The sequence below is a fragment of the Salvelinus alpinus genome, chromosome 22, assembly GCF_045679555.1.
Source record: "Salvelinus alpinus chromosome 22, SLU_Salpinus.1, whole genome shotgun sequence".
Lineage (NCBI taxonomy): Eukaryota > Metazoa > Chordata > Actinopteri > Salmoniformes > Salmonidae > Salvelinus > Salvelinus alpinus.
Genome location: NC_092107.1, coordinates 4,520,501 through 4,535,118, shown reverse-complemented (window position 1 = coordinate 4,535,118; position 14,618 = coordinate 4,520,501). Strand labels below are relative to the sequence as shown.

At 41.4% G+C, this 14,618-nt stretch overlaps 2 protein-coding genes across 3 annotated transcripts in view; both read right to left on the bottom strand.

The window, feature by feature from the left end:
• LOC139548831 (LIM domain kinase 1-like) overlaps positions 1–6,233 on the bottom strand; it is a 74,881-nt gene extending 68,648 nt beyond the window's left edge. For both annotated transcript variants that reach the window (XM_071358698.1, XM_071358703.1), the window contains exon 1: positions 6,025–6,233. In XM_071358698.1, coding sequence (XP_071214799.1) covers positions 6,025–6,082 — 58 coding nt within the window. In that variant the 5' untranslated portion in view covers positions 6,083–6,233. The remainder of the gene's footprint in view (positions 1–6,024) is intronic.
• Positions 6,234–6,560: 327 nt separating this feature from the next.
• Positions 6,561–14,618, bottom strand: part of LOC139549844 (elastin-like) — a 91,116-nt gene continuing 83,058 nt past the window's right edge. Inside the window, exons 65-68 of the mRNA XM_071360584.1 lie at positions 14,079–14,171; positions 9,787–9,831; positions 8,272–8,340; positions 6,561–8,137 (exon numbers count right to left, since the gene is read on the bottom strand). Coding sequence (XP_071216685.1) covers positions 8,088–8,137; positions 8,272–8,340; positions 9,787–9,831; positions 14,079–14,171 — 257 coding nt within the window. The 3' untranslated portion in view covers positions 6,561–8,087. The remainder of the gene's footprint in view (positions 8,138–8,271; positions 8,341–9,786; positions 9,832–14,078; positions 14,172–14,618) is intronic.

Here is a 14,618-nt window from a genome sequence, read left to right as displayed (position 1 = left end):
GTTGGCTTCTGGACAAGTCTCTGAATGTCCTTGAGTGGCCCAGCCAGAGCCCGGACTTGAACCTGATCGAACATCTCTGGAGAGAGCTGAAAATAGCTGTGCAGCAACGTTCCCCATCCAACCTGACAGAGCTTGAGAGGATCTGCAGAGAAAATGGGAGAAACTCCCCAAATACAGATGTGCCAAGCTTGTAGCGTCATACCCAAGAAAACTCAAGGCTGTAATCGCTGCCAAAGGTGCTTCAACAAAGTACTGAGTAAAGGGTCTGAATACTTATGTAAATGTGATATTTCAGTTTTTATATATTTGCACACACAAAATGTAAACCTGTTTTTGCTTTGTCATTATGGGGTATTGTGTGTAGAATGATGAGGGGGGGAAAACTATTTATTCCATTTTAGAATAAGGCTGTAATGTAACAAAATGTGAAAAGAATCGAGGGGTCTGAATACTTATCACTACTGGTGATGGAGTATGTCAATATATTATTGATCAAGGATTGATAGCTCTGTTTCAGTGGAAAATGCTTTAAAAAGCCTGACAAGTACTCAAAAGCAAGTCTTCAACTCTATTTCTGGTTAACTTAATTGTTTTTTTTCAATGCACATGTCACTGCCAGACAAACGTAATAAAGTAAGATTACTGTTGACGCCAAATGACACATACTTTCTATACAAACTAAACCATAGCACCAGTTAGACAGCTAAAAATAGTTTATCAAATGACCCTCAGTAGCTTCAAGGCACAAAATCACCCAATTTCATAATGGAGGGAAATTATCCTCATTTTAGATAAGCTGAGTGTTAGAAATGTGGGATATTTCCAGGGGCATGCAAATGTGGCTTTTTTTCTTTTACTACAGTTCTTAGAAGCAGAGCTTTGGAGCGGTGCATTAACACAGAAGAACCACAATGTATTCTACGCTGCTTTTACTTGTGGGAGGATGTAGGTATGTGTGTGTGTGTTTAGAATGATCACAAGAGCATTTGTTTTCACCCCTGTAAATCCAGAATGAGAAAAGTGTGGATGTGGTAATCACACAGGAACATGGTGTCAGAAAAAAAGGACTATTTATTTGTAGAGGATGAATAAGATGAACCACAACATAAGATTATGTTCATATGTGAGCAATGAAAAGTTTCATCCGAGAGAGAGAGGGGAGAAAGCAAAGGAGTGAGAGGGAGTCAGAGAGAGATAAATATTGACAGAGCGAGACGAGAGAGAGAGAACAGCGAGCAAGAGCCAGAAAGCTGCCACAAAGTGCTCGGATCTTCATAAATCGGTTTCCTCGTTTTACATTTGTCAATGTCACTTGTCACTGCCTTTTAGGGTTCAGTGAGTCCATCCAACCTTATTCCAGAGGTCTTGGCAGCCCTTAAAACGTTATTGGCTTCATCACAAATGGCACCCTATTACCTATATAGTGCACTACATTTGACCAGAGACCTATGGGCCCTATTCCCTATATCAGTGTTTCCCAAACCTGGTGCTCCAGTACCCTCAACAGTACACATTTTTATTGTAACCCTGGACGAGCACATCTGATTCAACTTGTCAACTAATCATCGACGCCTCAATGAGCTGAATGAGGTGTGTTTGTCCAGGGCTACAATGAAAAGGTGTACTGTTATGCTCGAGGACCAGGGTTGGGAAACACTTCCCTATATACTGCACTACTTTGACCAGTTCTATGGGCCCTGGACAAAACGAGTGCTCTATAAAGGGAATAGGGTGCCATTTGGGACGTACACCTAGATACAGTGGGGTCCGAAATTATTGATGACATTGACAAAGATGACCAATAGTGACTGTATAAAATTTTAAAAAACTGAGCTATATTTAAAAAAACAAATAACTTGGGAAATCGTGTTCTTTTATAATAATATAATTGCTTAGAGAAAGAGATTTTGTTTAACAAGTAATAAGTCATACCACCATGATATGCTAACCTCCCGTTATTGGTAATAGTGAGCGGTTAGCATCTTGGGGGTAATTTTATTTGTCACATGCTTTGTAAACAACAGGTGTAGAATAACAGTGAAATAATTACTTACGGGTCCTTCCCAAAAATGCAGAGAGAAAGAAAATTACTAAATAATAGAAAAGTAATAATAAATACACAATGAGTAATGACAACTTGGTTATATACAGTACCAGTTAAACATTTGGACACATTCAAATGTTTTTCTTTATTTTTACTATTGTCTGCATTGTAGAATAATAGTGAAGACATCAAAACTATAAAATAACACATATGGAATCATGTAGTAACCAATAAAGTGTTAAACAAATCAAAATATATTTTATATTTGAGATTCTTCAAAGTAGCCACCCTTTGCCTTGATGACAGCTTGGCACACTCTTGGTATTCTCTCAACCAGCTTCACCTGGAATGCTTTTCCAACAGTCTTGAAGGAGTTCCCACATATGCCGAACACTTGTTGGCTGGTTTTCCTTCACTCTGCGGTCCAACTCATCCCAAACCATCTCAATTGGGTTGAGGTCGGGGGATTGTGGATGCCATGTCATCTGATGCAGCACTCCATCAGTCTCCTTCTTTGTCAAATAGCCCTTACACAGCCTGGAGGTGTGTTGGGTCATTGTTCTGTTGAAAAACAAATGATTGTTCCACTAAGCGCAAACCAGATGGGATGGTGTATCACTGCAGAATGCTGTGGTAGCCATGCTGGTTAAGTGTGCCTTGAATTATAAATAAATCAATGACAGTGTCACCAGCAAAGCACCCCCACACCATCTCCTCCATGCTTCACGGTGGGAACCACACATGCAGAGATCATCCTTTCACCTCTTAAAATATGTAAAACTGCCTAGGTAAAGAATTGTGAAATTTTTCTCACTAAGACACGGCGGTTGGAACCAAAAATCTCAAATTTGGACTCATCAGACCAAAGGACAGATTTCCACCTTTCTAATGTCCATTGCTCATGTTTCTTGGCCCAAGCAAGTCTCTTCTTATTATTATTGGTGTCCTTGAGTAGTGGTTTCTGTGTAGCAATTTGACCACGAAGGCCTGATTCACACAGTCTCCTCTGAACAGTTGATGTTGAGATGTGTCTGTTACTTGAACTCTGTGAAGCATTTATTTGTGCTGCAATTTCTGAGGCTGGTAACTCTAATGAACTTATCGTCTGCAGCAGAGGTAACTCTGGGTCTTCCTTTCCTGTGGTGGTGCTCATGAAAGCCAGTTTCATTATAGCGCTTGATGGTTTGTACGACTGCCCTTAAATGTAACTTTCAAAGTTCTTGAAATGTTCCGGATTGACTGACCTTCAGGACTTAAAGTAATGATGGACTGTTGTTTCTCTTTGCTTATTTGAGCTGTTGTTGCAATAATATGGACTTGGTCTTTCACCAAATAGGGCTATCTTCTGTATACCACCCCTACCTTGTTACAACACAACTGATTGTATCAAATGCATTAAGGAAAGATATTACACAAATGACCTTTTAACAAGGCACACCTGTTAATTGAAATGCATTCGAGTGACTACCGTAATTGTACAACCTTCTAAATGGCATTACTTTGGCAGTTAGTGGAAGAGCAGTTCAATGCTCCAGCTGATCTTACAATGGAAACCTGATCTTGCAGCGAAATATCTGGTCGATCTTTTCTTTTTCACAAATGTTATAGTGTAGGCTATATAATTTGCCTCCCCTAAGTCATTGACAGTATTATGTATATTCAACTTATAGTGCACTATAAATGGGATAGGGTGCCATTTGGGACACACCCACGATATTTGCTGGGCAATAGGTCCCTTCCCCTGCAGTGGTTCAATATTAGGAAGTCAGCGCTGGAGTAGTTGTATTGATTGTATTGGCCAACACATCTACTCTGCACTAATGGCCCTCTCCCAGCCTCTCTCTGACAGATCTGCTTTCCCTGACGACCGCTGGTGTTGCGTCTCAAGAGGGCCAGACTCCAGTCCATCACAAACTGATACACAGACACATGGAGTCAGCAGCACTAGTCAGATGCCCTGTCTCTGTCACAACTCACATAGACGCAGGCAGGCAGGCAGGCACGCACGCACGCACGTGCATGCACACACACACACACACACACAAATATTATGCATATAGTTCGGGTGCAGTCATTCACACTGATATGAGCTAAACATTCTGTAATCAAATCAAATTGAATGTTATTGGTCACATACACATGTTTAGCAGATGTTATTGCGGGTGTAGCGAAATGCTTGTGTTTCTAGCTCCAACAGTGCAGTAATATCTAACAATTTCACAACAATACACACAAATCTAAAGTAAAGGAATGGAATTAAGAATATATAAATATTTGAATGAGCAATGTCGGAGCAGCATGAGAGTAGAATACAGTATATACATATGAGATGAGTAATGCATAATATGTAAACATTATTAAAGTGACTAGTGTTCCATTATTAAAGTGGGCAGTGATTTCAAGTCTAAGTATATAGGGCAGCAGCCTCTAAGGTGCTAGTGATGGCCATTTAACAGTCCGATGGCCTTAAATTGAAGCTGTTTTTTAGTCTCGCGGTCCCGGCTTTGATGCACTTGTACTGACCTCGCCTTCTGGATGATAGCGGGGTGAACAGCCAGTGGCTCGGGTGGTTGTTTTCCTTGATGATCTTTTTGGCCTTCCTGTGACATTGGATGCTGTAGGTGTCCTGGAGGGCAGGTAGTTTGCCCCCGGTGATGCGTTGGGCAGACCGTACCACCCTCTGGTGAGCCCTGCGGTTGCGGGCGGTGCAATTGCCATACCAGGCGGTGATACAGCACGACAGGATGCTCTCAATTGTGCATCTGTAAAAGTTTGTGCGGGTTTTAGGTGCCAAAACAAATTTCTTCAGCCTCCTGATGTTGAAGAGGCACTGTTGCGTCGATGTAGATAGCAGAAGGAGCACCCCCCGCTGTTTCCTGAAGTCCACGATCTGCTCCTTTGTTTTGTTGACGTTGAGTGTGAGGTTATTTTCCTGGCAGCACACTCCCAGGGCCATCACCTCCTCCCTGTAGGCTGTCTCATCATTGTTGGTTATCAGGCCTAATGCTGCGTGTCAGTGTCACACAATGCAAGGCCCAAGTGCATACCATTTTCATCTCTGAACAAAATCTGATTTCAACAACCTGTTAAGTGAATCTGCATTAGTAGGAATATGCCTACTAGTAATTGTACACCCTTCTAGTGGCATTACTTTGACAATTAGTGGAAGAGCAGTTTAATGCTCCAGTTGATCTTACTATGGAAACCAGATCTTGCAAAGGAATTTCTGGTCACCCCTCCTGTGAGGACCCAGTAACAACATTGTCCAATCTGATATTTAGGCACCCTATCCTGTTGATATTACTAGGCTACTTGTCATAGACAAGTTTCCTACCTGTCCTTTTTCATAAATGTTATATTGTAGTCTATATTATTTTGTATATTCAACTTCCACAATATAGGCTAGTGAGCTAGCTAAAGTATCAGTGGAACTAGTTACATTGCAACTAGGGTAAACGAGGTCATGGATTCACAAGAATGGAATGCCAAGAAAGGGTATTGATTATTTCAAAGAAAGTGTAACTATCAGTTTTGAAGTTGTGTTGTTGTGGGTCAGAGCAGTGCTGTGGTTTCACTGTCCCATGTAATTTGTATTTAATTAGATTGAACTAACCAAAACATTAACAGTTGTAATACCCAAATTATTATACTTCTAAACACCATCCCGGCCGTGTTATCATTATGCAGCGGGTTACTCGGAAATAAAATAGAACGACTACCTACTTGTGTTATTGCAGCAAAACAAGGACATTCTTTATTGATCATTCTCAAAGAATACATGTCATCAAGCTCACCCTCCAAAAACACCATAAAACAATGTATATATTGTGTTGTTTATTATGAATTCAGTGTAGCATCTGTTATCGGGCGATGAAGGATTCACTACACTAGCTCTAATAACATCTCCCGCCCTGACACGTTTCAAGACACCCGCTATCGTCGTTCCAGAGAAAAACTGCGTATCGAAAATTTGAACTCACCTTCCTCCTCTCCCATACGTTCGTCCTTCCAGTTACAACAGAACAGCATCAACCTCATTCACTCTCCGACTCGGAGCTCTATGAGAGCCTGCCTCTGATGAACAGATAACCGGTCTAGTAGTGTTGTGTGTGTATATGGAGCCCGCTGGACGCCCCTTACAGCTTGACACTACTTCGAAAGATATTCTGCGATTCATTCGAAGAAGAGAGGATGGGCGAATTAAAACATTCAGGGAGGAGAGAGGAAGCTATGGGTTGGCCAACCGACAACAATCCCTGGAATTTTTGTCTGCGCAGCAAAAGCACAAGCAACTGAGGGCAGAGAGAGGAAGGGATGCGCAGTGCACCCATCACAGAAATAGGAGCTGTATCATCTAGTCTATGAGAGCAGGCTGGAATAGGCTAGTTGCATTAAAAGACTAGCCTACCTTCTGCCATTTTAAAGTTCTTGAATAACATTTGAGCCATTGATTCATTTTGATATGTTGGTGCAGTGTTGGTGCATATGGAAAAACGCTGATGCCTGGGCACAAATGTGTATTCATTAAAACAATTTTATTTCGTTTTTTTACTGAAGCAAATAAAAGGCCGGTATTGCTGGGCACAAGTCAAATGTGCGATGAAAATTAAAAAGTGCAAAACCCCATAATTCCTTATTTTTTCTCTGTTTAAATCAGATGAACACTATCCCACGGCACAGGGCAGCGGCCCCTGATAGGAGCGGCTCACACAGTTCATAAAAAGCACCACGGAGTAGGCTACAAGAACTGAAGCAAGTGAGAGTCATGTTAACCTAGGGCTATTACTACAACATACAGTTAGTTGCCTTATTCTAGATTACATAAATCTGGAGATAGTCTACTTTTCTGACCAGAAACATTTGAAACTTGAATAATGAGAGACAATTTGCATAAATTAAACTATAACTGCATGTGAAACTAGAATGATTCCAGATATGCATAACATTCTAGGCACTTAATCTTGGACACCAGAAAAATTATACATAATTAAGAAAACAAAATGTTCATGTCATACATGTCATACATGCCAGAGCAGTATCGAAAGGATTTCAGTTTTACTTTTACATTTTTGTAAAACCCGCATTTCTAAAAACTAAAATCATACAAATCATTTAAGAAACAAAACACACCGCATTTCAAAGGATTGGTACAAACCGACACAATGTATGATATGAATATCACTAAAGATCACCTAAAAATCTTTTGAACACCTTTGGATTGATTGTCATCAGCTTTCCCACATTCAGAGCAAAACCTGCTCTTCATACTTCACAAGTTTGGCGGAAATCAAGGCAAGAAGGCTGAAGATAGGCTACTTAAACCATGGCACTTAAAATAGTTACTGATGGCAGATGGACTGTGAAACCTGTGCCCACACACACCCGCTATGATACTGCTATTTCACCCAGGGCTATAAATAGCAGCAGAGATGATAGAAAGCTAGAGGAGGCAGTTCTGATACATGGCCAAAGTTTATCAGCACTTTACCAACCATACCTCTTGAAGCTCAACCCTTAGTTTGACGTGTCAGTACGTGAAGATCTCCAACTTTGGTACACACAGACACTAAGCACATGGGGATACTGCAGTAGAGGGATGTACAGTTACTGAACTGGTGCTTCTATAGCTGGAGAATCTTTCACATTCTCCTATCTACCCAAACACGCACACATCTATGGCAACACGTGCAAGCGCACACGTACACACAGCCACATAGGCACACATCCACGCAAACACGCCCACACACATGCATGCACACACAACTACTGAGTATAGCTACTAAAAGGGGAGCATCGCAGGCATGTCAGTAAGAGATGATGAGCACCATGACCACTGTAACGATAAAGGCACAATCAATAACACTAAGTCACATCAAATGTGTGCAAAAGTCTGGGTCGGTGGGTTTGTATAAAAAATATCAAATAAAGTACAACATATCTTTACATACTGTAATGGGGGATTTTGTGCATATAAAATGTACATTCTAGATAATGCAGTAGCACCATTGTTTCTTGAAATTCAACTTCTTCTCAAGAACACCCTCTACTTCCGCCTTCCACAGTATTTGCTTTGGCATCCAGCAGCAACTCCTCCTGTTCAGAAACCACATTGGAAGAGAGGATATTTTAAATGCATGCATTTGAAAGACGGTTTGGATTCATGCATTTCTACTTGGTTCGGAACCAGATTTATGAACTACTTTGGTCACATGTGTGTTTTATCGTACCTGGTCTGTAGCCTCCTCTTCCTGCTCCACCAAGGAAGCTCTGGAGTGGGCCATACTTGGCTGCTTTGGCTGCGAAAAAAGTTAGTGACCACAAAAACACCTGTGATTAACTTCTTTTTTTTTTTTTACAGTGTTGGCAAGTAATATCCTGAGCAACTCTAATGTGTTTTTCTAACCACACTGCACAGATGGGTAAACTTTATGGTCATCTGTTGCTTGACCACTGCAGCCAAGAGCCCCAGCAAGCCTGGTGAGTCAGTTAGCATACGCTAACAGGTTGGCTAACAACAAACACTAACAGGTTGGCTGTCCACATATGCTAGATACAGAGGGGCTATTGATATTCACTTGTGTTGCGACTGCAACAGATGCTGCAAATCAATAGTGTTAATGAATCATGCTCAGCTATTACAAATGTATTGATTTGAACTGCAGGTATCCTACAGTAGGTTGCAGGCTGTACTCAGAGGTGTGAGCGGTATGTGTGTAATATAATGTGAATACTACTTTATCTACGCACCATAAAGGGGCCTACATTGATAACAAGTAATAATTTGTGATACTGTATTAGCACAGATAATTGGCAATAGCACATGATTTGGCATAATGTAGATTAGACATTTAGACCATTCTTGTGATAAGTGTAAATATGTGAAAGTTTTAAATAGTTATATAAAAACCCATGTGAGTGTAAGTCTTATGACTATCTACTAAAAGTAATAAGAGCTAAGATATAGCTGAAAAAGTGGATTCCAATTAGTCAAGAACACATGCTGGGTAATTTCTCCCCTGGCAGTGCCAGTATACAGTTGTATGCTCTGAGCAAACATATGCGCTGACAGAGAAGGCTGGTGGGAGGAGCTATAGGAGGATGGGCTCATTGCAAATACTGGAATGGAATACATGGAATGGTATCAAACACTCCGTTCCATATATATTCCATTCCAGCCATTACAATGAGCCCATCTTCCTATAGCTCTTCCCACCAGCCTCCTCTGGCGCAGCACTACAGAAACAGACTGACAGTGACTGTTGTGAATTTATTTTAGGTTAATATCCCAAAGATTTCCACGCAATATCAGCACAGCACTACTGGAGTAGCACATCAAATCATCTAAATCCTGACCTGTCATAGGTTTTATTAAACTAGCTGAGAAAAACCTGCCTTGCTTTTTGAAACATAATCCCACCGTCAGTAATCTTCCCCGTGCTCAGGAAAATTCAGATTATCAGACTCCACTAGACACTGGTTGGTACACCATCTGCACTGACAAGAACTCACTGTTCTATCACCCCCCCATCCTCTCATTCTAATCTCATCCAAATAATCTTACATGATGTCATCCTCCGCTAAGAACTGACTGATTATAATAAAATAGGAAATGTACCAGGTGTAAAAGAAAATCGGATTATTTCAAGCAAATCTTTCCCCCTTCACTGGCTGTGTTGTGTAAGGTTTGGCTGAGTAGGACAACAGTTACTTTTCAAGAGGTGAAAGAAGGAAGACACCAGTACCTTGTTGAGGAGTCAGTGGTGCCGTCTGGCCTGCTCCGTATGCTCCTAGTAAACAGACAATGTTTAAATTTAAGAAAAAGGATTTGGAGTTTGGAAGGAATGAAATGATTTTTGCTATGGGTGTTTCATGTTTAAAACAGCACAATGTAGTAGAATCTTGAAGAACTTTGATCAGAGAGTTTTTAGATAGAGAGTGAGAGGGCTGAAGACACTTTCTTCATTGTGCATTGGAACACACAAAGCAACCAAAACACACTTGGTCAGATAGATAACCAATGGAAAGTGTCCGTGTTTTGGTGCGTCATGAACTAGAATGATCAGTATGGGTGATTTCTCAGGACTTTCTCAGTCAAAACAGGTATAGTCATAAGCACACTTTCAATCTGATTAGGAAACAGCAGACATCACATAATCACAAGGGGATTTCCCCCATGTAATGATGACGTGCTTTGAAATTTATGTGAGACAAAATGTAGAGACTTTTCAAGAAAGTACGATTATGGTTGAGCATTATCTGATAGAGTAACAACCACATGCTTTTACTAATACTGCAATAGCAAAATATAATGTTTTGGTCTCATTACTGTCTTTGTAAACAAATAGTAAAAAATGTATAGATATATAGTAAACAAGCACACTGCAAGGGTAAAGCGTCCACTGATGCCAAAAATAACATTCATCATCTGTATCTGTTTTGTCAGTAAACAGTCTGCATTTCAGACTAGACAGGAATATGCAGCAGAGCTCATTAAGTCATCCAAAAACCAATTAATTATTCCCAAGGGTGGTCACACCATTGAGACATCCTGAATGAAATTATTATTTTTAATCATGTCAAATGTAAGAAATTGGAAATGAACGGTATTTATATGTTAAAAGAAAAAATCTACCAATAGAGATTTGGTTCCTTTCAAATATAATGCTAGACATCATCATCATGTTGCCAGACAAAAGTCATGGACAATTCAAGTTAACTCTATATCATCAGTAATAATAGGAATTGGGACTTTTACATTTTAACCTGCAAATTGAGGAGGTTATCAGGAGTATTTGATGTTTTCTGTGTGTGGGCAATATTTGCACCATGGTAGTAAAACTTTAATACCTGATTTGCATGGTCAGAGTAGCTATCGAATTCACAGAACCTACAGTTCACCTAAAAGTGAGAGTAATTAGCAACTAGGGACTACGCTAAGAGAGAGAGAGAGAGCGACAGAGAGAGAGGGACCAACATTCCCAACACCACCTCAATCAAAAAACAATGATGATTATTTTCATAACCAATTAAGTGCTCAGAGCACCCAATGTTCCCCCTCAATTCATTTAATTAAGGGAAACTAAACCAGGTAGGGGGAAGTTGGCCATTCCTTTCAATTGTCTCTAGATCAGTTCCCTTCTCTCTGTCTCTGGTTAGCTCTAATAGGAAAGCAACAGGCCTGAGGGCTGTCTGTCTGTCGTTCTGAGTTACTTGTCTGTCGACAATTCGGCTTTAGTCCACCTCCTGATCCAGGCAGAAACAGGGGGTAATCATGGCCAGTGAAAGAGATACCAGCGCTCTGAGTCAGGTTGAATTTTTGCTTTTTTGCTGTTATATTTTGTATTTACAATTCAGCTGGAAATGTAGAGAGGGAGACAGATAGTAGGGCCATAGACAGAGGGTGGCTGAGACAAGGCTCAAACCCCTGTTGCCAGTGGGCATATGTGGTCAGGATAATAGGTCAGGTTTAATTGACAGCTATTCTCTTGATGGTTCTGTTGAGGGGCTAGCCTATTTGACCTTGAAATAACTATTGGCGACTATTTCTTAGTATTTAACTCAGTTTTGCAAAATTATGTCAAGTCTGTCAGAAGTCTAAACTTACGGCCAACCGACACTTTTCTACATTTACTGTAAGTGAATGATTGGGGCATGCTTACAGAGGGGAACTCATAGTGAATGATTGGGGCATGCTTACAGAGGGGAACTCATAGTGAATGATTGGGGCATGCTTACAGAGAGGAACTCATAGTGAATGATTGGGGCATGCTTACAGAGGGGAACTCATAGTGAATGATTGGGGCATGCTTACAGAGGGGAACTCAAAGTGAATGATTGGGGCATGCTTACAGAGGGGAACTCATAGTGAATGATTGGGGCATGCTTACAGAGGGGAACTCATAGTGAATGATTGGGGCATGCTTACAAAGGGGAACTCATAGTGAATGATTGGGGCATGCTTACAGAGGGGAACTCATAGTGAATGATTGGGGCATGCTTACAGAGGGGAACTCATAGTGAATGATTGGGGCATGCTTACAGAGGGGAACTCATAGTGAATGATATGGGCATGCTTACAAAGGGGAACTCATAGTGAATGATTGGGGCATGCTTACAGAGGGGAACTCATAGTGAATGATTGGGGCATGCTTACAGAGGGGAACTCATAGTGAATGATATGGGCATGCTTACAGAGGGGAACTCATAGTGAATGATTGGGGCATGCTTACAGAGGGGAACTCATAGTGAATGATTGGGGCATGCTTACAAAGGGGAACTCAAAGTGAATGATTGGGGCATGCTTACAGAGGGGAACTCATAGTGAATGATTGGGGCATGCTTACAGAGGGGAACTCATAGTGAATGATATGGGCATGCTTACAGAGGGGAACTCATAGTGAATGATATGGGCATGCTTACAGAGGGGAACTCATAGTGAATGATATGGGCATGCTTACAAAGGGGAACTCATAGTGAATGATTGGGGCATGCTTACAGAGGGGAACTCATAGTGAATGATTGGGGCATGCTTACAGAGGGGAACTCATAGTGAATGATATGGGCATGCTTACAGAGGGGAACTCATAGTGAATGATTGGGGCATGCTTACAGAGGGGAACTCATAGTGAATGATTGGGGCATGCTTACAAAGGGGAACTCATAGTGAATGATTGGGGCATGCTTACAGAGGGGAATTCATAGTGAATGATTGGGGCATGCTTACAGAGGGGAACTCAAAGTGAATGATTGGGGCATGCTTACAAAGGGGAACTCATAGTGAATGATTGGGGCATGCTTACAAAGGGGAACTCAAAGTGAATGATTGGGGCATGCTTACAGAGGGGAACTCAAAGTGAATGATTGGGGCATGCTTACAGAGGGGAACTCAAAGTGAATGATTGGGGCATGCTTACAGAGGGGAACTCAAAGTGAATGATTGGGGCATGCTTACAGAGGGGAACTCATAGTGAATGATTGGGGCATGCTTACAGAGGGGAACTCATAGTGAATGATTGGGGCATGCTTACAAAGGGGAACTCAAAGTGAATGATTGGGGCATGCTTACAGAGGGGAACTCATAGTGAATGATTGGGGCATGCTTACAGAGGGGAACTCATAGTGAATGATTGGGGCATGCTTACAGAGGGGAACTCAAAGTGAATGATTGGGGCATGCTTACAGAGGGGAACTCATAGTGAATGATTGGGGCATGCTTACAGAGGGGAACTCATAGTGAATGATTGGGGCATGCTTACAGAGGGGAACTCATAGTGAATGATTGGGGCATGCTTACATAAGGGAACTCATAGTGAATGATATGGGCATGCTTACAGAGGGGAACTCATAGTGAATGATTGGGGCATGCTTACAGAGGGGAACTCATAGTGAATGATATGGGCATGCTTACAGAGGGGAACTCATAGTGAATGATTGGGGCATGCTTACAGAGGGGAACTCATAGTGAATGATTGGGGCATGCTTACAGAGGGGAACTCATAGTGAATGATTGGGGCATGCTTACAGAGGGGAACTCATAGTGAATGCCTTGCGTCCACTATCTTCACTGGATTGTAAAGATGAACAAACATGAACAAATACAATAAATCCAACACATCTATCAAATTTGGTTCAAACCACAAGCTCTTTTTGTTGTACTTTTATCTTTATAGTTCCTGGGTCACAACATCCCATTCTCTATAAAAAGCTATAACAGCTAAAAGCTGTTTTTCTCCTTTTCCCTTTGTCTCTCTAGATGATAAATGGCTCTGTGCTGTTGTCTCTGTGGTAGTTGCCACTGATAAATGGCACAGTCAGTGTTCACGGTGGTCCTTGGGGTTCACAATACAAAACATGCTCCTGAGAGGAAATAACCTTTATGGAAAAGTACCATCATCCAACCCCCCCCCCCCCCCCCCCCCCACACACACACGCGCTATACATAAGAGATACTGTAACAACAACAACCCCATGTTTATGTACACATACTGTACACACAGTGCATCTGATTAACACATAGAGCGGTTATACACGTTACCCGGGTAGGCTTGCTGTGGGTAGCCGCCACCTTGCTGTGGGTAGCCCCGTTGTTGTGGGTAGCCACCTCCGTAACCTGGGACTGCACCAGCTCCTGCAAGGGTAACACAGCCAAAATGAACAAACAACAACACACAACAACACTACATATACTGTATACATTGCATATACTAGTCTACGTTTAGACAGGGTTACATACCCTACTGCAGCTTTGGTCTCAGACTTAACTTAAGCATGGCTTTTTCCTCAACAATCAATGGCCAAGCCCAGAACACAACCAGTCAAATTACAACATGCAGTATGAACTGAGAGATAGTATCAGGTCATATGCATTGTGCATGCAAATTTACCAGGCCAGTGTGTTTATTCAAACTATTTAGCTACAGTATTCATCAAAAGCCTAATGGTGCTGAATTCTCCTTGGGTAACAACATTTGCATACAGTATTAGCAAAGTTGTACAATTTGTGATAGCATGTGAAACAGGCAATATGTTGTACTGTGGGGTGCTCTGCTCTCTGTGTCAGGGAATATTTGACCAA